Source organism: Arachis duranensis, chromosome 6 (assembly GCF_000817695.3).
Source record: "Arachis duranensis cultivar V14167 chromosome 6, aradu.V14167.gnm2.J7QH, whole genome shotgun sequence".
Lineage (NCBI taxonomy): Eukaryota > Viridiplantae > Streptophyta > Magnoliopsida > Fabales > Fabaceae > Arachis > Arachis duranensis.
This window is the reverse complement of record NC_029777.3, coordinates 7,587,253-7,609,933: the sequence shown is the minus strand read 5'-3', so window position 1 is coordinate 7,609,933 and position 22,681 is coordinate 7,587,253. Positions and strand designations below refer to the sequence as shown.

Sequence of the window (22,681 nt, the reverse complement as noted above, 5' to 3'; positions counted from 1 at the left end):
GAGAAAAAAAAAGGACTTGAAAATGAAATGGTGCTAAAATTATATATGAGTAAGGCATATGATAGGTTGGAATGACACTTTCTTTAGTTTATATTGGAGAAGTTTGGTTTTTACTCCTGGTGGATTATGTGGATTCGAGAATTAGTGACAACTGTTTCTTATCCTGTCATTGTGGAAGGACAACCCTATGGTTTCTTCAAACCAAATAGAGGTATCCGACAAGGAGATCCTCTATCTTCCTAGCTTTTTTTCTGTCCAGAAGGCCTCTCCTTCTTGCTACACAAGGCAGAAATAAACAGACTAATTCAGGGTATTCAGATATATAAATGCCCCAAGGTCATCCACCTCTTCTTTGCTGATGATTCCATCTTATTCCGTAAAGATAATACTGAGGCATGTTCAAACATCCTGCATTTATTAAATTCTTATAAAAGCATCAGCTGTCAGAGGGTAAATCTTAATAAATTTGTGATTTTCTTTAGCCACAACACTCCCTCCACTTAGGGGTGTTTAAAACCGATCCAATCCGAACAAAACTGACCAATCGAACAAAAAAAAAAAACCGATAATCAAAAAAACCAAAAATAAAAAAAATTGAAAAAATGATATTTTGTAATTTTTTTGCGGTTCGATTCGATTTTCAATTTTGATTTGAAAAGCTCTAACCAAATCGAACCGAACCGGTTTACTAAAAAACCCCATATAAAAACCAAACCCCCACCCCCCTCAGTAAGATACAGTTGCCACTCATGAACCCTAACTCTCTCCTCTCCCCACTCTCCACTCTCTTTTTTCACACCGTAGAAAATTTCACATCCCACCCTCACACGCCATCGTCCTCTAAGCCCTTGACGTCGTCGGGAAGCACCCTCGCGGTGGCCTTCCTCGTCGCGCTTCCCTTTTCTCGACGCGACCCTTTCTCTCCTTCCCTTCCTCATTGTGATTCCCTCTCCTCCGCGCTGCCCTTCCTCCACGCAAAGCAACCACCGTCTCCTCCATGCACAACAGCCGCCGTCTCCTCCTATTGTCGTCCTCCTGTTGTCCTCCTTGTGTCATCATCTTCATAGTTCTTTGGTTCTTCGCATCTCTGATTAGCAGTTCTAAATTTGTTGGATCTAACTATTTGTTGTTGTTTTATTTTTGGGTTCTGATATGATACTTGTATATGTTCTAATTTGTTATTTTGATGTTTAGAATTTTGCTTAGGATTTTGGATCTGATTACTTCTTCTTTAGTTGTGATTACTGATTATCTGTTATTTTGGTTTTTTAATATTTGTTCTTGATTTGAGTTCTGCTCTGGTATTTGATTTTAGCACACCAGGTATAGATAAAAGTTTAGATCAGGATATTTTTTAATTATTTGGAAAACCGAAAAAATCGAACCGAACCAAACCGATTTTAATTAGTTTGGTTTGGTTGGTGTTGATAAAAAACCGAACCAAACCGAACCAAAGAATAAATATAAAATTGGATTGGATGACTTTTTTCTCAAATAACCGAACCAAACCGCACCGCGAACACCCCTACCTCCACTACTTGTACACTACTGGTTAACTCTATGAATATTAATCATATTGGGACACAAAATAGAAACCTTAGTTTGCCTTGTACAGTCTCTAAATCGAAAAAGGTTTCCTTTAGTATGATCAAAGAGAAGGTTCAGAAAAGAATCTAAGGGTAGAAGCACAATCTTCTATCATCGGGTGGTAGACAGGTATTGCTTAATGCAATAGGAGAAGCTATTCCCATGGTTCTGAAAACCGGACCGGACCGGCCGGTTCAACCGGAAAAACTGGGAACTGGTTACCTAGCTGGTCCGGGTAACGTTAAAAACCGTCTGGCAAAAAACTGGTAGAAAAACCGGTCGAACCGAAGGTTAACCGACGAACCGGAAGAACCGTCCGATTTTTTGGCGGTTCAGTGGTTTGCAACTTCAGACGCCAAACGACGTCGTTTTGGCATTTAAAAAAAAAGGGAGAAAGGCGTTCGCGAAAGTCTCCTAAGCCACTAACCCTAATTTGAGTTATCCCCCCTTTCTTCCCCTTTCTTCCCATTTCCCCTAACCTAATTGAGTATTCGGCGGCAGCCTCCATTCACCCACCAACCATCGACAGCAACAGCGACCACCACCGGCTGAGCCCACCTCCTCGTCGCCACCCACAACCATCGACAGCAACAGCTACCACCACCGGCCGAGCCCGCCTCCTCGTCACCACGCACAACCATCCACAGCAACTGCGACCACCACCGGCCGAGCCCGCCTCCTTCTGAATTTGGTAAGACTCTGTTCTTTCACCTATGCTTCTTGATTTTGATTTTCCGAGGTTCTGATCTTGTTCTGTGAGCTCGCCATTGTCACCTCCAACAAATGCCTGATCGAAGCTTCACCGTCGCAGACGAGGGATCTTCTGGTTGTCATCGGCCGTCTAGTCATCATCGGGCATCTGGTCGTCGGCTTGTCATCCTTGTCATCGACATCGTCTGGTTGTCGTCAGGCATCTGGTCGTCGTCGTCTGGCTGTGCTCTTCCGCGGTGAGTATTCTAAGTCTCTAACATAACATCTTTGTTTTTCAATGAATTTTGTTTATTTGGTTTGGGTTGTTGACTTGTTGACTTGCTGAATTTTGTTTCTCTGTATGAACTGGGTTGTTGACTTGCTGATGTTATTGAGTTCATGGATTTTTTGGTTTTTATTTTCAATTGATTTTTTTATCCAGTGAGGAATTTAGGGCAGATTTTAGTTTAGAGCTTCAGATAGCAGATGCAGAGTTTTTCAGTTTTCCTTTTGAGTTCTTGTTCTGCTTTTCAATTTTTTTTGTTAATTATATGGATTAAAGGTTCTGTAATTTTAAATAAATTTGATGTAAATTCAATTTTGAAATTTTGAACTTTGCTATATAAGTTCAATTCTGTTGTATTGAATTCTGCTATATTGAGTTTGGTGAATTAACTGATGAATTGATGAATTTAATTATGTTGAATACTGTATGAATTGTATGAATTGATGTATTTGTCTGCACCAGCCCTTTTAGTTCTTCTTCCAAGAGCATGGGTTAGCCGGATAATCGTTCTTATTTCATAGGAGGAGTTCTTTTAACTTTCACAAGAGCGTATTCTAGGGACCTTGCTTTCACCTATGTGAAACGCTTGAGCAGTCAGTTTCTTCCCTTTGTTCTCCAAGTTCTCTCTTTCTCTGCTAAGTTTCTTGATGAGGCTGTGGGCATCTTCAAAGCTATAAATTATGGAATTAGGCCTCTCTTTTCCTTTGTTAATTGTTGATTTAATTGTCTAGTTGTTTGGATTATGACTTCTGAATTTATTTTCTGAACTTTTGATGTCGAATGTAATTGATAATTTTCTGTTTTGAACTTTTGGTACTGCATGTATTGTTTGCTTTTTTATGTGATTAGAAATTCTGTAAATCTATTCAACTATCAATATTTAGTCATTGGCTGTAACTGAATTTAATTTGTGTAAATTTGTGTTTGTAATTTGTAGTTATTACTAATTAGAAATTTTTATTTTTGAAGATAGAACAACTAGACAGTGATCAAGCATTACATACATTAATTTTTATTTAATATTTAATTAAACCGGTTGAACCCCGGTTGAACCCCGGTCGGACTATTGAACCAGTGAACCAGTTGTCTTACCGGTTCATTGACCGGTCCGGTTCTCGCAACCTTGGCTATTCCTATTTATACACTGTTTTGCTCCAAGTTACCTGATGGTTTAATTTTGGAAATTCACTCTCTACTTTCTCAGTTCTGATGGGGACAAAAAGGTTCTGAAAGATGGATGACTTGAATTAGCTGGGACACTATGACTCGCCCACGAAGAGAAGGAGGCCTTGGATTTAAAGATCTCAGAATCTAGCGCTTTTAGACAAACCATTTTGGCGACTTGTAACACAACCTATTTCTCTATTATCCAAAATCCTAAGAGGTAAATACATTAATAATAGTATGCTATAACTGTAGAAATTGGATACTTACCTTCTTGGGGATGGAGGAGCATACTAGAAGGCCGGAAAATTGTTGAAAAAGGTCTTAACTAGGCTGTGGGTACTGATGAAAATATTCGAACATTTAAGGACTCTTGGCTGCCTCCTCGTATCCTTTAATGATTTCTGACATGCCAAACAAACATGCTGTTTATGAGTTGGTTCCAAGAGTTAAAGACTTAATTACTGAAAACAGAAATTGGAATCAGAATTTTATTCAAGAATTATTTTCCCAAGACGTTGCAGATAGGATTTTGTCAGTCAAAATTCAACAGAGTAGGGACAAATTGCAATGGAATTTGAACAAATTCAAGCAATATGATACAGCTTCAGGTTACAGAATTGGCTATTTATTTCACCATCCACCTCTGGAACTTTATCCTAATTATATGCAGCAGAAAAGGCCGTGGATTGATCTATGGAAGTTGAACTTGCCTCACAAAATTAAGCTATTTATCTAGAAAGCTCTCCATGGTCGGCTTCTGGTGCTAGCTCAGATTCACCGCCGCATCCTATCTATATCGTCAATATGCCCTTGCTGTCATGAAGCAATAGAAACAATCACTCATTGTTTGATCGATTGCTCTAGAATTAAAGAAGTATGGTCTTAGAGTTATCTTCGTGACTGTCTTTTCCCTCAAAGCCCTAACGATTTTCGGACTTGGTGGGCTTACATCAACAGAGATACTTAACCCGTTGAAGAATGCTGACCGTAATTCTCAATTGCTGGCTATCATTTGCTGAAACCGTTGGAAAGTTCGCAATTAGTTAATTTTTGAAGGTTCTACTTCAATGCCGTCTGCCATTCTAGCAAGCTCTGTCAAGTTGCTCTGTGAAATCCAAAGAACTCCCAGTTTAGATCGTCATCTCTATGAAACAAACTCTTAGTTTTATACAATTCGACTTATTATTCTTTTTTTTTCTAAGATTTTTTTTCACTTTTCGACCATGTACCATTGGATGAATACTTTCAATATATTATTTTGGAAAATTCTCACCTTTTATTATGCTGTTTTATTTTTGGATATTTTTGTATTTTATTTGTCAATAATTAATAATATATATATGTCATTAACTCCCATAAAATATTTTTGGATCCATCGTAACTGATTCTTTGTAATTTTGAGTCTTTAACTTGAGCCTTGAAATTTATATATAGTAGGAGATGTTTGCACTAATGTTGTACCGGCGGTCAATTATTATCATTTAACTATTTTACAAGTGGAAGCATAGCCTATTAGGAAGGAATAATGAAACACTACCCTAAGAGTATTATTAATCAGGCTAATATGACTATTGATGGTTATTAGTGGTTAAGAGAAGGAGGGGTTGAATCTTAGTTACTTTTTTTTGTTGAATATTGCTTTTTTCTTTTTCAAGAGAATTTAAGAGATATTTTTATTTTTGTCTCGTTATCAAGTGAGAGACATTTTCATTTTTGTCTCCTTAGTAACAGAAACAGAAAAGTAGAAGGAAAGAAGAAATAACACCCAGATGTATCCTAGTTTAGCTACAAGGTGCAATGTAGCCTACATCCAATCTCCATCACAACAGTGACGAAATTTCACTATCTTTAACATATTACAAACACTAATTCCTTCTCTAGGATCTACCCAATCCTATTTGGGATTAATCCAGCTTCTAAATCCAATCTGAATTTGACTAGGACTCAAACCTAACTTTCAACAACAAAGTACTGACTCAACTTGCAAGAGAATCCCCACAGGATCATGACACAAAATAGAAAGATGTACAAATAACTTTTGAGAGTGAACTCTGTGCTTTTTACTTACTCTCTTTACTTTCAACCTTTAGCCGTTCACCCTTAATATAGAAGAGTGAAGCTTCCAAGGTTGAAACAAATTCAACCCTCACAGTGTCTTCTTCTCCAACATCAGAGTAGCAGTAGCTTCATCAGACAGGATTGAGAGGACCAAGGCTGTTGCATGCATGCTCACCTTTTCTCTCTCATCCTTTTTCTTCAAGCTTTTTCAATCTTGACCATTGAGCTTAAATTTGGCCCCAAGTTTTGATTCTAATCGTTGACGTGGTTCTGACCCATGTAGGCTTTACGTTCTCCATGGTTACTGATGATTGGATTTTTGATGGTTTAGAATTTCTAAAATAAAATCTCGTCGAAGTATAGTTTCTAAACCAAGCAATAATCCTTTCATACAAAAAGTTGTTTGTCACTAAAACAAACCCCTAAAATTTATAAACCGAAGTATTCAAACCTCGGGTCGTTCTCCCTAGGAATTGTAATAAAGTGTTTTGTTATTGGTTGAGTTATTTTGGGGTTTTTGGACATCCTAGTTATCCTTATCAATTGTGATGAGAATTGTCCATTGCTCCCACTTAGTTAACCTCTAACAATGGAGGAAAGTCAAGTGGATGAATCAATTTGATTCCTCAAGTCCTAATCAACTCCTAAAGGAAAGACTAGCTTTAGAGGCATTCAAATCAATTAGCAACTTCTAATTATCAATCAACAAAGGAATTAGATAACTCAAGTGTCACTAATTACTCTACCTAGGCCAAGAGGAACAAAATCTATACTATATCTAGAAGAGGCATTTCAACAAACACATAAAAGGCAATAAAAGTAAACAACATAAATTGCAAGAATTAAAGAGAGATCTAACTACAAAGGCAAGAGATCAACAATAGAAAAGCAAAGAAGAACAATTATTATGAATTACCTCTTATTGAATTGAAAGAAAATGAAAGGAACAATACTAAATCTACAACAAAATATAAGAACAACATAAAAGAAATTACAACAAAAGAATAGAAGAAGATGAATGTAGCAACAAAGAATTGAGAGATAGAAGTGGAAGAAAGCAAAGATTAAAACCTAGATCTAAGAACTAAACCTAATCCTAATCCTAATTCTAGAGAGAAGAGAGAGCTTCTCTCTCTAGAAACTATTTCTAAACTAATCCTAATGTGTGGAAATGAACTAATGGTAACTAACATCTAAAGTATGAAAGTACGAAAAGTATCTTCATTCCCCCTTCAATCCTTGGCTTAAATAGCATCATAAATGAGTTGGATTGGGCCCACAAGGCTTCTAAAATCGCTGGCCACATTTTGCTTTTAAGTGAACCAGGTGACAGCAACGGCGCGTGCGCGCCACCATACGTGTAGCAACTATGAAAAATCTTATATCGTTTCGAAGCCCCGGATGTTAGCTTTCTAACCCAACTGGAACCGCATCATTTGGACCTCTGTAACTCAAGTTATGATCGTTTAAGTGCAAAGAGGTCGGCTTGACAGCTTTCCGGTTCTTTCATTTCTTTATGAGTTCTCCAACTTTTCATGCTTTCTTTCTTCATTCCCTTGATCCAATCTTTGCCTCCTAAACCTTAAATCACTTAACAAACATATCAAGGCATCTAATGGAATCAAGGAGAAATAGATTTAGCTATTTTAAGTCCTAAAAAGCATGTTTTCACTCTTAAGCACAATTAAAGGAGAATATACAAAACCATGCTATTTCATTGAATAAATGTGGGTAAAATGTTATAAAATCCCCTAAAATTAATAAAAGATAAACCCTACAAATGGGGTTTATCAGTTACCTCTTCAATGCATGAGACTTTGAAGCTTTCTTCTTTGATCCTCGGTGAAGCACAAATGAAAAAATAAACTTTTTTTTGTGCTTTGACCGAGAGAGTAGCTACGATTTGTAGCCTTCTTTTCTTCACTTTGATTTGGCAAAAATCTTTTTTCCTTTCTTCAAAATCTGATCTCTGAACCTTCCATTTTCTTCTTTCTTTTCTTGGATGAACACATGATGTGACCGAAGCAAGAGAAAGGAGAGAGAAGAGAGAAACTTTTGGTGGAAGATTTTAATGAAATTAAATCAAATTGAATTCCAAATTCCAATTACCAAGGGATGAAGTAACCGAAGCATGCTTGGAGAACCGTGGGTTCCTTTCTTTGATTCATCCATTTTGGTTCATGGGCTTGTCTATTCTTCCTTAATTTCAAGGTTTAGCCACTAATATTTGAAATAATTTTGTACAAGGCTGGATGGGCTTTCACTAGATTCATTTTATTTTATTTCCTGCACACCAAACCCAATACATCAAATAACAAACAATTGAAAATATTTTAATGAGCATGTAATTAATATTTTAATAAAGTTTGATCATCATTTTAATATTTATTTTCCAAATTCAACAGTTTCCTCCTCGATAACAAATATTATTAAAATAAATTGAAAAAATTAGGATAGAAAACCTCCCTTTGGTGATTCACAGAAAGTTCCCCCTTTCTTATGTTCAACAAGCTTCCCTTTAATGTGTGACTGCTTAACAAAATATTCATAGAAGCAATACCTGTATACAAGTTCCAAAGAGTTCCTAAAGAATAATAAAAAATTTAAAAGTTGGAACCTTTAAAACAGAGCCAGATTTTTACAAGAGAATGTACATAAAACTTTTTAAGAATATAGGTTAATAAAGCTCTTTTAACCAAAACAACTCAAGATATTATTGAGATTTATTATGTTATTGTTGATTATTTAAAATTTAATGTTAAGACTTGTTATGTATCTTTTTTTAATTTATAAAATTGCAAATCTAATTCAATCAAATTTAAAATTGAATCGGATTAAATCAGAATTTAAAAAAAATATTCAATACAAATTATACTACAAATAAAATTAATGTTCGAATCAAATGAATTTTTATCTCAAAACTCGAATCAGGAAAGGACCGCTGAATAATGCTTATGTCATATGATAACCACCATCATCTGAACCACGAAGCATTGTGGTCCGTCAAATTGAGGAGACTAAGACCCAGACCGGGGGACCTTGTGTCCTTACTCCTTAAGTCAACGTGCAATATTAATAATACTATAGTAATAATAGCTAGGCAAGTTCATATACTCCATCAACAACCAAACTTACTCCAGTTGCAAGATGCCAACAGTATATTTCTGTCTCCATATGAATGTCCTTATAAGTTATAACTCGCAACGAGACAAGCACTAGTCCCTCAAAATTAAAGTGTTTGCAACTTGCAATAATAATTTGAGGGTTTTATTAGTACACTGATGGTCTATATAGACAGGGTCCACTCCACTGCCATAGGCTCCACAATTAATGTGTATATATATCAGATTTAATCAAAATTTCAATTCAATCCATACTAAAAAAAATCGGATCAAATATACACATCCTCACTTAATGTGCTGATAGCCCTTGTGATACTCATGAAATCTCCAAGGAATGGCAATAGTGCTGACACAAATGTGTTAATAGCCAAGTAGCCACTTCTTATTCCAAAGTAGTATTTTTATGTATTTTTAAATAGAGTGAAAATTATGCATAAGTCTTATTCACTTAACTTACTTTTAAAAAGCATAAATATTTTTTCAAAACAAAAAATAATTAATAGTACACAACTAAAAAATTCAACAACCAATAATGTATATTTAGCCAGCAATAATAACATAAACTTCTAAATTTAATCTGTTAATTTTTAAGTTGGATCAAATATGTGAAAATGAGACATTTCAAAAAAAAAATTTGCTTCAAACTTTTTTCATAAATATACTATTTTTTTTAGTACGTTCATTTTGCTTAAAAACATTATATAACATTGTTTTCTTAAATAATGAGATAACCAACATTATTTTCTTAAACATTATTTTCTACTTCCGGTTTATCACTTTTCGTATCCGCCGATATCCTACTCTAATAGTTATGCTGTCCCATACTATCCAGGCTCGTCACAGCTGCATATGCAGCCAGGCGTCCCTGAGTATCACCCACAGCCTCATGCAGACTCACGTCCGAGCAGACCTCAAAGACAGACGTAGTCACCGCCGTGTGGCACCGGCCATCGACGTCATTCCTAGGGTGATCACCGTCGATGACATCGGATAGTTTTTGTTGTATGCAGTTACTTTTCTCTTTACCATTAATGTATTTTGATGTACTTTGATAAAGTAATATTTGTAGTTTGACCTAATAGTTATGTTACATATTGTTCGCTCTGTGCATGTTTCATGTCAGCGTGGTTATAGTTTGTACTGTAATATTTAGAATTAATGTAAAATGCCACAGGCAGAGTACAATTTTAGGATACAAAATATTTAGAATTCATTGTATTTAATTGTACAAATTTGGAATAAAAAATATGATGAGTGAAAATAAGACAAACTTAAACATAACTTGTTATACATAAACACATGAACTATGCAAACATAAATCATAAACCAAACACATACAAAGTAACAATCATAAACTAGGCCTAGTTCGTCTGCTGGTTTGGACAACTTCTTTGGGTATGACTATGTCTGCATAGACCGTATATTTTCTCTTGGTGTTCGCCCTTGTTCATCTCATTACGAAACCTGGTGAAAATCGGTCTGCCAGTAGACTTCCTGATCATGGCAGGGTTATGCCGGAGGCGTGTCCCATACTACTTCGGCCAAAGTTTCTCATCTAGTATTGGTGGAAACTCCGAATGGTATACCTTGAACACAGCCTACTGCGTGTATACCGGATGGACGTATAGGCCCGTTCGATACTCACGGTGGCAGAGGCGGCCAACGCATGACGACATGGGTAATTGAGTGATTGGAAAAGGCCACAGTCACACGTGCCTCTCGCCAGGCGAACATGGAACGATCCCTGCGACCAACCCTCGAATGGCTCCAACTCATCAAGCATGAACACAAAAGCCCGTCTGCATTCAGGTATCTATTTCACTCTACACTGTATTTTATGTATAAAATTTAAGATTGATGACCGACGAACACAAATATGGATTATTAAGTTGTGCACATTCTAGATATATGGATACATCTAATCTAACCATGTTACATGTCATCAAATTTACAGCTTTCTTTTGGTTGTGGTATGTATTCTATGTGGAAAGCTATAGCCAAAGGTAGTGCAAACTATTATGATTCTCACAAACGCAATATATGATCACCGACATATAAGGATGGGAAACTTTTAATTGAAAACTGGTTTACTATACAATTTATTAAACTCATAAATAAATTTATTGCCAATCAAAATTATACATTTGCACACTTCTCAAAAGGCATACTCTGCCAAATAACTTTATAAAGATTATTGTTGGATCATGCTAGAGCAAGAAATTTCAAATTCACTTAAATAACAAACAGTGAATTAGGAATGCAGAGGATAAACAGTGCCTATTCTCCTTGCTCACAACTGATGAAGCCTATTTTCTTCCTTACTAACACTGAATACTGAATACAACTCTACTACATTAGGATGACAGAAAGTACATTTGATAGTATATAACTAAAAGTACATGCTACAAAAAGAATCCAAAATTAATTAAGATAGTTCTTTGCTAGAAGAGAATAAGATTTTCAATTCTCATGAACATGTTCCATCAATTAATTCTTTATGCAAACACATTACAAAATAAAAATTAATCAATTAAATCTAACAATCATATAGACAACAAGATTTAACTTCTAATTGATAAAGAAAGACCAATTTCGTATGATGTATCTCTGGGACTCATGTCTTCTTTAATTAAGATTGCTTCAGCGACTTACCCCAATTTCTTCTCGAAAAAGCAAAAATGCAGGGTAGAGGGATAAAATAAAATAAAAACTATGGTGCGAAGAGAGCAGAAAAACTTTCAAATTCACAAGAATTAACATAGAAAAAGCATTAAAACAAAATAAAATAAAATGAAACCTGAGTAGTTCACATGGGCAGAGACGAAGCACAACAATGCAGAGGACCGAAAAGTGTGGTGTGACGGCAGTAGAAGTGGTGGTGGTAGTGCTGAGTGCAGGCAGCGATAGCCACAGTGGTAGCTGCAGAGATGGGAGAACATGAGCATTATTAAAAAAACTCTAGCAGAGATATCTCTCATCTCTGAAACTATAGTTACAATAAAAGAAAAAAAGTGTGAAAAGTAGGGGTGTAAGTTACCGAACCGGACCGAAAAATACCGCAAAATCGAACCGAAAATTACAACAACCGAATGAAAAACCGAAAAATCGGTTTTTTTCTGAATTAAACCGATCGGTTCCGTTCGGTTTTTGGTTAGTTTGGTAGAAATCGAACCAAACCGAACCGAACCGAGGTAGATGCTCTCTAGTGATTGTTTTTACTGGTTTACCCTTAGTTTAACCTAGGTATAAAAGCCTAAATCTGAAACTCCTTCACCCTCTTCCCCTTTCACTCGTGCAGCCCTCATTCACACAGACACCCACTTTCCAACCCATCTTCTATTCTTCCTCCTCCATGCGGCCATGACTGAGAGAATGAGAGGTTGAGAGAGCCAGAGATCCAGAGAGCATCATCCACCATCAAAGAAGCCCTCCACCGTCGCTCGAAGCCGTTGCAAGTCATCCATTCATCTCCGACGCAGACTCGCAGGCATAGCAAAGAGCAGCGCCATCGTGTAGCCAGAAGCATCATCCAGTTCACGCCCTCCACCGTCGCTCGAAGCCGCCGTCCAGTCATAAGTCGTGGCAACAAACCCTAAGCGGAGCAGCACTCTGGTCGCCGAGCAGCAGTCTAGTCGCTGAGCCCTCTCCTGCAAAAAGCAACTGAATAATATCTTCTTCGGAGGTTAGAATTTGTCCTTCATTATAATTTTTTTACACAAATTAATGTATATATTGTCAATAAACTCACCAATGAAACACAGAGAAGAATCTTTTCCGATCAATTTTCATGTCCTAACCTGGGGATGTTAAAATATATTATCGCCTTAAAAAAATCTTTAATTCCGAATGGTGAAAACAAGCTTAATTAAGACCCACATTTCCATCCGCTTGTTGTTCGCTGAATTGAATAATTGTTCTGTATAAAGATCATAGTCTGCAATATTTTTTTAACAGAATATATAACTTTAGTAGGATTTTTAGTGATATTTGTACTTGATTTAACCTGAATTATGCTGCCCTTTCATTTTGTACCTCCAATAATAATATAGCCTTTGTGTCTAATCAGGCAATCACATTATAATGGAACTAGTTAATTGTTTGAGTATTATTATTATTATTTATACTCAGAACACATGATCATGGTTTAAGATGTCTCACCAATCTTCAATTTGAAAAATGTATCCAATTTCAATCAAAAGACCAGTTTTTCATAAGTCCTTTATTGTTCAGTATATATAATCATGTAAGTGTAGCTGTTTGAATCCAGAATATACATTTAAAGGTCTTGGCTTGCTACTTGCTAATCTTGTTGGATGAGTTTTGAATATTATGTAATTTATCTTGGTGTCTTTTTTCTCTTGTTTTAAATGAATGTGTGTATGTAATTATAAATCTAAAAATACTGGGAAAAGTTACAACTCACATTGGAATTAAAGGTCATCATCATCATTGAGAAATTTTCAATTTATATATAGAACATACATATCCCTCATTTCATTAATTTTATGTTGCTGTCTCTGATTGTTTATGGTCATTTAAATTCTGTTGATTGGCTTTAAAAATAAATTAATTATGGTTCTATTTATGAGCTGCTTATGAGCTGCTTTGGTTCTGCTTATAAGCTGTTAATGAAATGAATTCTGCTTTGATTCTTCTTATCATTTACTTGCTTACTCTCTGTGTGCATATATTGATAGATTGATAGATAGATAAATATATCGTAGATGAATAATGAATTGTAATTAACTAATAACTATGAACCTGAGGGAGTTGGATACCTTTTTCTGTCTAAGTATCTTCGTAATTTAATTTTTGGTGTTCTTTTTTCTATAAGTTATGGATTTGGGATATTTTGGTTAGCCACAAATTTATCTTTTGGGATATTTTGGTTAGCTACAAGTTTATCTTTTATACTTCAACCACTGCATTATAATTAATAATTCTCTACTCTCTGCACATAATTCTCTCTCACACACACACACACTATTTTAATTTATAAATTTTAACTATTACTCTCAAAGCTACACATATATAAGCTTTAAATGTTGAAAACAATATTTTTAAACAAGTATTAATGTTGAATTTGTTGCTGGAAACAATACTTTTAGTGAAGTTGATGAGTTTGGATGCTGATTTATATGTTTATAATTTATAATCTATATTATGTTTATGTTTATAATCTATATTGATTTTTTTGTTTTATTTTTGTAGAAATTGCACCAACCGGAAAAGATGATGATGAGTCTGGTGTGGATTCAGATTAATCATGGTGGCTGTTTGGTTTTTATTTGTTTTAAAGTGATTATTTCGGTTCAAAGTATGTTTATTTTTGTTGTTTTGCTAGACATTTTTAATTGTCTTTATTTTATGTTTAATTAAGTTGAATTTGTATTGAATTTGGATGTAATATACTCATGTTATTCTAGTTTATTGACAGTTTTAAACTTCATTTTATGGTAATTTAAATACTGATTATTAGGTGTAAAAAAATCGAAAAAATTGACTGAACCAAACCGCTGTTGGTTCGGTTCGGTTCAGTTCGGTTGTTCAAACAGTAGCCAACTGAATGGTTGGTATCATTGTAAAACCGATCAGGTCGGTTTGGTTGGTTTTCGGTCCAAACTCAAACCAAACCGAACCGATTACACCCCTAGTGAAAAGCAAAACTAGAGAGACAAAATTTTAATCATTAGTTTTTTTTAAAAATAAAAAAGGAATTCAATTTGTAAATATTTTTAGACCGATTAATAGTATTCCCACATAAAAGTGGGAGTAAGGAATCCATGGCCTAACTTTAGTATAAAGATAAAATTTTTCTTTGTAAATTTTTATGGAACTTTAAAATTCCAAAGAGTATATACTCATTTTGGTTCTCAAAGAATTTTAGACTGGACACTTTAGTCCTTAACTAAAATTAATTACTCGATTGGTCCCTAACAATATACTCCGTCAGTCACTTATATCCTTTATTCCGTTAATTTTAACAGAGGACAAAATAGTCCCTGACAACTCTAACAGGGGACAAAATGGTCCCTAATCTCCTCTGTTCAGAAATGACACTGTTCTCTCCCAATTTCCATCATATCTCGTATAACACTAACAGTCTAACACTGTAACTTCAAACTACACAATGCACACTCTATAAATTTAATGTTCACAAGAAAAAAATTATCAACTTGTTCTCAACCAATTCATACTCAAGAAACTAATGCCTATGTCTCTCAACTAGTTGTCGTCTTTGATGGATCCCATGAATCTAGACAGCAAGTCTGATTTGTTAAGACTCGTTGTCGTCGTTGCCATCTCCCTCCTCCTCTGCCCTAACATCTCCATGACCACATTCTCCACCACTCTGATCGCTTCCTTCAGCTTCTTCTCCGAACCAATGTTCAGTAATCGCTTCCGTTTCCATATGAGCGACAACGGCGACATTGCTCGTTGTAATAGCTTGGATGCGAGGTCGAAACTGTCTGCCAACTTGGACTCCGGGAAAGAAGGAATGAAGCATTCGGTGTCTATTTCAAATGAGAATTTGCATACGATGTCAAAGAAGAATTTTCTCATGATATCCTAATGTCCAACAATCTATATTACTTGCCGGAGAATAGAGAAAGGCGTGCCCTTAGAGTAGTTATAGAACTTGGTCTTGACGATGTCGTGGACGTTGTCGGGATTGGAGGTGATATTATCAAAGACGTGTCCTAATGTCCAACAATCTATATTGCTTGAGGATGTGTGGTCCATGACATGTTGAGGTAAGTGCGACACGTGTGACAACTACACCATGGCTTAATCTTGGAGTTAAAGAGGAGGAAGGAAAAGATGGAAAAGAAGACTGTGAAGGTGAAGAAGGCAAGTATGAATGTTAGGGTTATGCGAGATATGATAAAAATTGGGGAAGAACAGTGTCGTTTTCAAATAAAGAGGCCAGGGATCATTTTGTCCCTTGTTAGAGTTGTTAAGGATCATTTTGTCCCATGTTAGAGTTTTCAGGGACCATTTCGTCTTCCGTTAGAGTTGACGGAACCAAGGACCTAAGTGACTGACGGAATTAATTGTTAGGGACCAATCGAGTAATTAATTTTAGTTGAAGACTAAAATGTCTGGTTTGAAATTTTTTGAGGACCAAAATGGGTATATACTCAATTCCAAACAATAGTGGAGTATTATATCAGCTAGGGGTGTGTATGGGTCGGGTGAAACCGGATTTGATGTGACCCAGACCTGACCCGAAATATATACCGGGCCTATTTATTAGACCCGAACCCGACTCTAGACCCGATGAAACCTATACACTTTCGGGTCACGATTATACCGGGTAAAAACCGGGTGAAAACCGGGCTGTTAACATTATATTACCTTGATATTTTCTTGTAAGTTAGTATGTAAAAATATCTAAATTTTCAAGATTCTAATCATTATTTGACATGGTAAAATTCACTTAGAAAAATATAATAAGAACCAACTCTTCTCTAAAATTAAAGTATACCCATAATCAATACTAATATTGCCTAATAACACCAAATATTTAAATCAATACAAATAACACAAGTTTATGTATTAGTCTAAAGTCTTATGCATTTTAAACATAAAATATTAACTTATAGTCTTATATATAATGACTAATAACACAAAATATTAAGGTTTACAACACTTAAATTTCACATTATAATAGCCAGCATCCATCACTAATAACACAAAATATTAATTATGTATAATGACCGGGCCACCGATCCGATTTCGGGTGATCCGAGTTATGACCCGGACCCAATCCGAAATAATGATCGGGTCTATTTTTGAGACCCATACCCGACCTTAAACCTGATGAAATCACACCAAATTAGTCCCTAAAGTGTACGAGACCGGGCCGAATCTTTGAGCCGGGCCGGGCCATGCACACCCCTCGGCCACCCTGGTTCGTTTCTTGTCACTTCTCAGAACCGTTTCGCCTTCTTCGTCACTTTCTCACTCTTTCAAACCCTAATCTTCAGTCTCCCTAGGATTGACGCTAATATCAATTAAGAAGCATCAGAAACGCAACAAAAATGGCGTCTTTGGATCCAGAGATTGCGAAGACGCAGGACGACCGCAAGAAGAAGGAGCAGCAACTTGCATCCCTCACTTCTCTCACCTTCGACACTGACCTCTATGGCGGTTCCGACAAGGGCTCCTACCTCACCTCAATCCCTGCCAATGATGATGAAGAGAATATCGATGCCATGGATAACGAGGTTCCTCGCAAGCTTGCCTCCTTTACTGCCCCCAAATCTCTGCTCAAGGAGATGCCCGGTGGTGATGACAGCGACACCGAATTGGGGTTCAGGAAGCCGCAGAAGATTACCGACAGGGAGGGTGAGTACCACCAAAGGAGTCTCAACCGGGTCATCTCACCGGAGCGCCACGATCCCTTCTCTGCTGGCGAGAAGACACCGGACCCCTCCGTCAGGACCTACGCCGATGTCATGAGGGAGCAGGCGCTGAAGAGGGAGAAGGAGGAGACATTGAAGGCCATTGCTAAGAAGAAGAAGGAAGAGGAGGAGGCTGCTAAGGCGGCGCCACCACAGGCTGCACCGCAGCAGCAGCAGCAACAGCAACAGCAGAAGCGGAGGAACAGGTGGGACCAGTCACAAGATGAGGGTGGTGCTGCAAAGAAGTCGAAAACCTCGGATTGGGATATGCCGGACACAACTCCGGGGAGGTGGGATGCCACCCTTACCCCGGGGAGGGTGACTGACGCGACTCCGGGAAGGAGGAACAGATGGGATGAGACTCCTACGCCTGGGAGGTTGGTTTACTCAGATGCAACACCTGCTGGTGGTGTTACCCCTGGTGCTACGCCTGCTGGGATGACTTGGGATGCTACCCCTAAGCTCTCTGGCATGGCTACCCCAACCCCGAAGAGGCAGGGTTCTAGGTGGGATGAAACTCCTGCTATTATGGGCAGCGCAACCCCTTTGCCCGGTGCTACCCCTGCAGCTGCTTATACCCCTGGTGTGACCCCTGCTGGTGGGTTTGGACTGGCCACTCCAACCCCCGGGCAATTGCGTGGCTCTGTGAACCCGGAGCAGTATAATTTGTTGAGGTGGGAGAGGGATATTGAGGAGAGGAATAGGCCTTTGACTGATGAGGAGCTTGATGCCATGTTTCCTCAAGAAGGGTATAAGATTTTGGAGCCACCTGCTTCATATGTGCCTATTAGGACCCCTGCGAGGAAGCTTCTCGCAACGCCTACTCCGATGGGGACTCCTCTTTATCAGATCCCTGAGGAGAACCGTGGTCAGCAGTTTGATGTTCCTAAGGAAGCACCTGGTGGGTTGCCATTCATGAAACCCGAGGATTACCAGTATTTTGGTGCTTTGTTGAATGAAGAAAATGAAGAGGAGTTGTCACCTGATGAGCAGAAAGAGAGGAAGATCATGAAACTTCTGCTCAAGGTAAAGAATGGAACGCCCCCTCAAAGGAAAACAGCTCTAAGACAGCTCACTGATAAGGCTCGTGAGTTTGGTGCTGGGCCGTTGTTTAACAGGATTTTGCCTCTGCTCATGCAACCTACACTGGAGGACCAAGAGAGGCACTTGTTGGTTAAGGTAATTGATAGGGTTTTGTATAAATTGGATGAATTGGTTCGCCCTTATGTGCATAAGATTCTTGTTGTGATTGAACCTTTGTTGATTGATGTAGACTACTATGCCCGTGTGGAGGGGAGAGAAATCATCTCTAACCTTAGTAAGGCTGCTGGTTTGGCCACTATGATTGCAGCCATGCGACCTGATATTGATAACATCGATGAATATGTTAGGAACACTACTGCTAGGGCTTTTAGTGTTGTTGCTTCAGCTCTTGGTATTCCTGCGCTCTTGCCCTTTTTGAAGGCTGTCTGTCAAAGTAAGAAATCATGGCAGGCTCGGCACACGGGGATTAAGATTGTTCAACAGATTGCTATTTTAATTGGTTGTGCAGTTTTGCCACATTTGAGATCCCTTGTGGAAATTATTGAGCATGGTCTGAATGATGAGAATCAGAAAGTGAGAACCATCACTGCTTTGTCTCTTGCTGCTCTTGCAGAGGCTGCAGCTCCTTATGGTATTGAAAGTTTTGACTCTGTGTTGAAGCCACTATGGAAGGGTATCAGGCAACACCGTGGTAAGGTTTTGGCTGCATTTTTGAAGGCCATTGGTTTTATCATTCCATTGATGGAAGCTCTATATGCCAGTTACTATACTAAAGAAGTGATGCTTATTCTGATTCGTGAATTCCAGTCACCTGATGAGGAAATGAAGAAAATAGTTCTGAAAGTGGTGAAGCAATGTGTGAGCACCGAGGGTGTGGAGGCGGATTATATTAGAAATGATATCCTCCCTGAGTTTTTCAGGAATTTCTGGGTTAGGAGGATGGCTCTAGATAGAAGAAATTATAAGCAACTTGTCGAGACTACTGTAGAGATTGCTAATAAAGTTGGTGTTGCTGATATTGTTGGAAGGATAGTTGAGGATCTTAAAGATGAAAGTGAACCTTACAGGCGAATGGTTATGGAGACTATTGAGAAGGTGGTCACGAACTTGGGATTATCTGATATAGATGCAAGGTTAGAAGAGCTTCTCATTGATGGTATTCTATACGCATTCCAAGAGCAGACCAGTGATGATGCTAATGTGATGCTTAATGGGTTTGGTGCTGTTGTGAACTCCCTTGGGCAGAGAGTGAAACCTTATCTTCCTCAGATTTGTGGTACCATCAAATGGCGTTTAAACAACAAGAGTGCAAAGGTGAGACAGCAAGCAACAGACCTTATTTCAAGGATTGCTGTTGTTATGAAGCAGTGCCATGAGGAACAACTGATGGGCCATCTTGGTGTTGTGTTGTATGAATATTTGGGAGAGGAATATCCCGAAGTTCTTGGGTCAATTTTGGGAGCTCTCAAGTCAATCGTCAATGTTATTGGTATGACGAAGATGGCTCCACCTATCAAAGATTTGCTTCCCAGGTTGACACCAATTTTGAAGAATAGGCATGAGAAAGTGCAGGAAAATTGTATTGATCTTGTGGGGAGAATTGCTGACCGTGGTGCAGAGTTTGTGCCAGCTAGAGAATGGATGAGGATCTGTTTTGAGCTTCTTGAGATGCTGAAGGCACACAAGAAGGGAATCCGAAGGGCGACTGTGAACACTTTTGGTTATATTGCAAAAGCCATTGGTCCACAGGATGTCTTGGCAACTCTTCTGAATAACCTCAAGGTGCAGGAGAGGCAGAACCGTGTCTGCACTACTGTAGCAATTGCAATAGTTGCAGAGACGTGCTCACCTTTCACAGTGTTACCTGCTTTGATGAATGAGTACCGTGTGCCAGAGCTCAATGTGCAAAATGGTGTCCTCAAGTCACTTTCTTTCCTCTTTGAATACATTGGTGAAATGGGAAAGGACTACATCTATGCTGTGACTCCATTGCTTGAGGATGCTCTCATGGACAGAGATTTGGTTCATAGGCAGACGGTGGCTTCTGCTGTGAAGCACATGGCGCTGGGAGTAGCTGGATTGGGTTGTGAGGATGCTCTAGTCCATTTGCTGAACTATGTCTGGCCAAACATTTTCGAAACCTCTCCACACGTGATCAATGCTGTGATGGAAGCCATCGAAGGGATGAGGGTAGCCTTGGGTGCTGCCGTTATTCTCAACTACTGCCTCCAAGGGCTGTTCCACCCGGCAAGAAAGGTTAGGGAAGTGTACTGGAAGATCTATAATTCACTGTACATCGGAGCTCAGGATGCTCTTGTAGCTGCATACCCGATCTTGGAGGATGAGCAGAACAATGTGTACAGCAGACCAGAGTTGATGATGTTAGTGTAGATCATAGTTTAGGCACTAATTGATATCTGTTGTTTTAAGCACTTGTCAGTATTTTTATTATGTCCATATTAACAATAATGTTTTATCATATCTGGACTTACCTAGTGATGCCTACTTTTGAATGCTAAATTTATATCCTTCTACGTCGTACTATTATTATGCATGAATGAATGAGGAATTCTTCTATAAGCGGTGTCTTGTTAATATGCGGTGGCTTCAAGAGTTCAGTAAGTTGCTTGATGATTTTGATACATGAATAGCATTTAGGGGTCGAGTACAATGGTATATGCGTGAATTTCCTGTGTTCCAGCATATGACTAACTACTGTAATGCTCAAGTTATACCCTTGTGAGTTTTGTTTTGGATTGGTGATGTTATTAGCGATTTTTCGTGTATCTTATTTATACACTTCTAAGTCTAAACAAATATATGAACCGTTGGACTGATTTGTTGAGAATTGATCAGAAGCATAGTCATATTATTCATTAGCCTACTGAGTTGGCTTCATCTCTTGGCAAGGTTAAATTTTTGGTAGCTGATTAATGGATTTTGAAGTGTGCTTTTCAAGGTTGTTAAGAAGTTATTTACTTATTTTCATTGTTTGATCAGCGAAACTAGAAAAGATTGTGTTTTTGAGAATGAAAATTGCCTTAGGATTACTCATAATTGCCTGCTATAATTAGGACCAAAGATTCCAATGAAAGCCTTAGATAGCTAGCTTTCTGAGGCTGTTATACCAAAAGAATACTACTGTTATAATTAAATTCAATAATGTAAAGAACTGGAAGCACGACGAAAACTGATCATGACCCTGCAACATGCTTGAATATAACATTTCTAATCCCTTTCAAATTCCGATTACATTTCACAACTACCTAGGGAGTATTGATAACTACGATCACATGATTGAATGTGGTTTTCGGGGAAATGAACCAGTTGCAGGATCTCCGATTGTCATTGCAAAAATTGTAGGAGGCAATGGCATGATTCGAAAATATCAGCTGCTAGTGAATGAATCATATCAATGAGACCGAAAATAACTACGGATTGGCGAAAAGATACTGAAGTAAGGGAGCAACAACTGCTATGCTTAAACTGTTTCCTAGCAAAGCATACCTGCAAAAGAAAGTAAGATTGATAAGATAAACAAAATCAATAGAATTAAGCATGCCAATATGGACACTTATCTGACCTTGGGTCATGAAAAGCAGGTAATATTGAACTCAAATTCTAGACAGCAATAACTACATTTAATGGATGTTTCTATATGGAATTGACGCTAAGTACCAAAAACTTGAAATAGTAAATGGCATACCGTTGTTTGAGACTAATGTAATCTGGAAACTTGAAATCTTCAGGAAACGAATGAATGTTTGCAACCTAGTCATGGGACGACAAGAAGTACCTTGTAGATTAGTTATATGCAATGAAATGAAGACAATACAATTTTACCGAGCATTCATGGACACGAATGCATGGCATTCTATATAATAATGCTAAGTACCAACATAGAAGCTATAGAATAATGGGATATAAAGAAATCACCCACCTCTCTAGGGGTAAAATATCTAAGGCACTGCTCCTTCAATGATGCTTCATCCCTCTTCTTTGGCTAAATGTACAAAATGGAGGACATCAAAGAGTGAGAACAGTTTCATAGGTACCCAATGTGGTAGACTGGTAGTAATCCCAAAGATTGTATCAACAATTTAGTCCATCAAAGTCACAACTATGAATAGCTACCAAAAATGTTAGATATAATGATGATTGCAAAGCACAAACAGCATCATAGTGCTTGAAAGGCAATAACACGAATTACATTGTTATGAGAATACATTAAACAATACATCAAAAAAGATTTCTACCAATTAGAAATCCTACCTGAACAGTCGCCAAAAGGGATCCAGTTCCCTTCACATATCTGTAAT

General features: G+C 37.7%; 2 protein-coding genes across 2 annotated transcripts in view; one reads left to right on the top strand and one right to left on the bottom strand.

Annotated features, from left to right (window-relative positions):
- The first annotated feature begins 16,845 nt into the window (after positions 1-16,845).
- On the top strand, positions 16,846-20,942 carry LOC107492449 (uncharacterized). The gene has a single exon (XM_016113467.3). The coding sequence runs from the start codon at positions 16,956-16,958 to the stop codon at positions 20,751-20,753; it is 3,798 nt and encodes a 1,265-aa protein (XP_015968953.1). The 5' UTR covers positions 16,846-16,955; the 3' UTR covers positions 20,754-20,942.
- Positions 20,943-21,484: 542 nt separating this feature from the next.
- LOC107492391 (tRNA (cytosine(38)-C(5))-methyltransferase 2-like) overlaps positions 21,485-22,681 on the bottom strand; it is a 10,104-nt gene continuing 8,907 nt past the window's right edge. Inside the window, exons 7-10 of the mRNA XM_016113416.3 lie at positions 22,635-22,681; positions 22,303-22,365; positions 22,069-22,133; positions 21,485-21,869 (exon numbers count right to left, since the gene is read on the bottom strand). Of these exons, the coding sequence (XP_015968902.1) occupies positions 21,794-21,869; positions 22,069-22,133; positions 22,303-22,365; positions 22,635-22,681 (251 nt within the window). The 3' untranslated portion in view covers positions 21,485-21,793. The remainder of the gene's footprint in view (positions 21,870-22,068; positions 22,134-22,302; positions 22,366-22,634) is intronic.

Excerpts from the sequence above, each read along its gene's own strand:
- LOC107492449 (XM_016113467.3), top strand. The coding sequence starts at position 16,956 with ATGGCGTCTTTGGATCCAGAGATTGCGAAGACGCAGGACGACCGCAAG.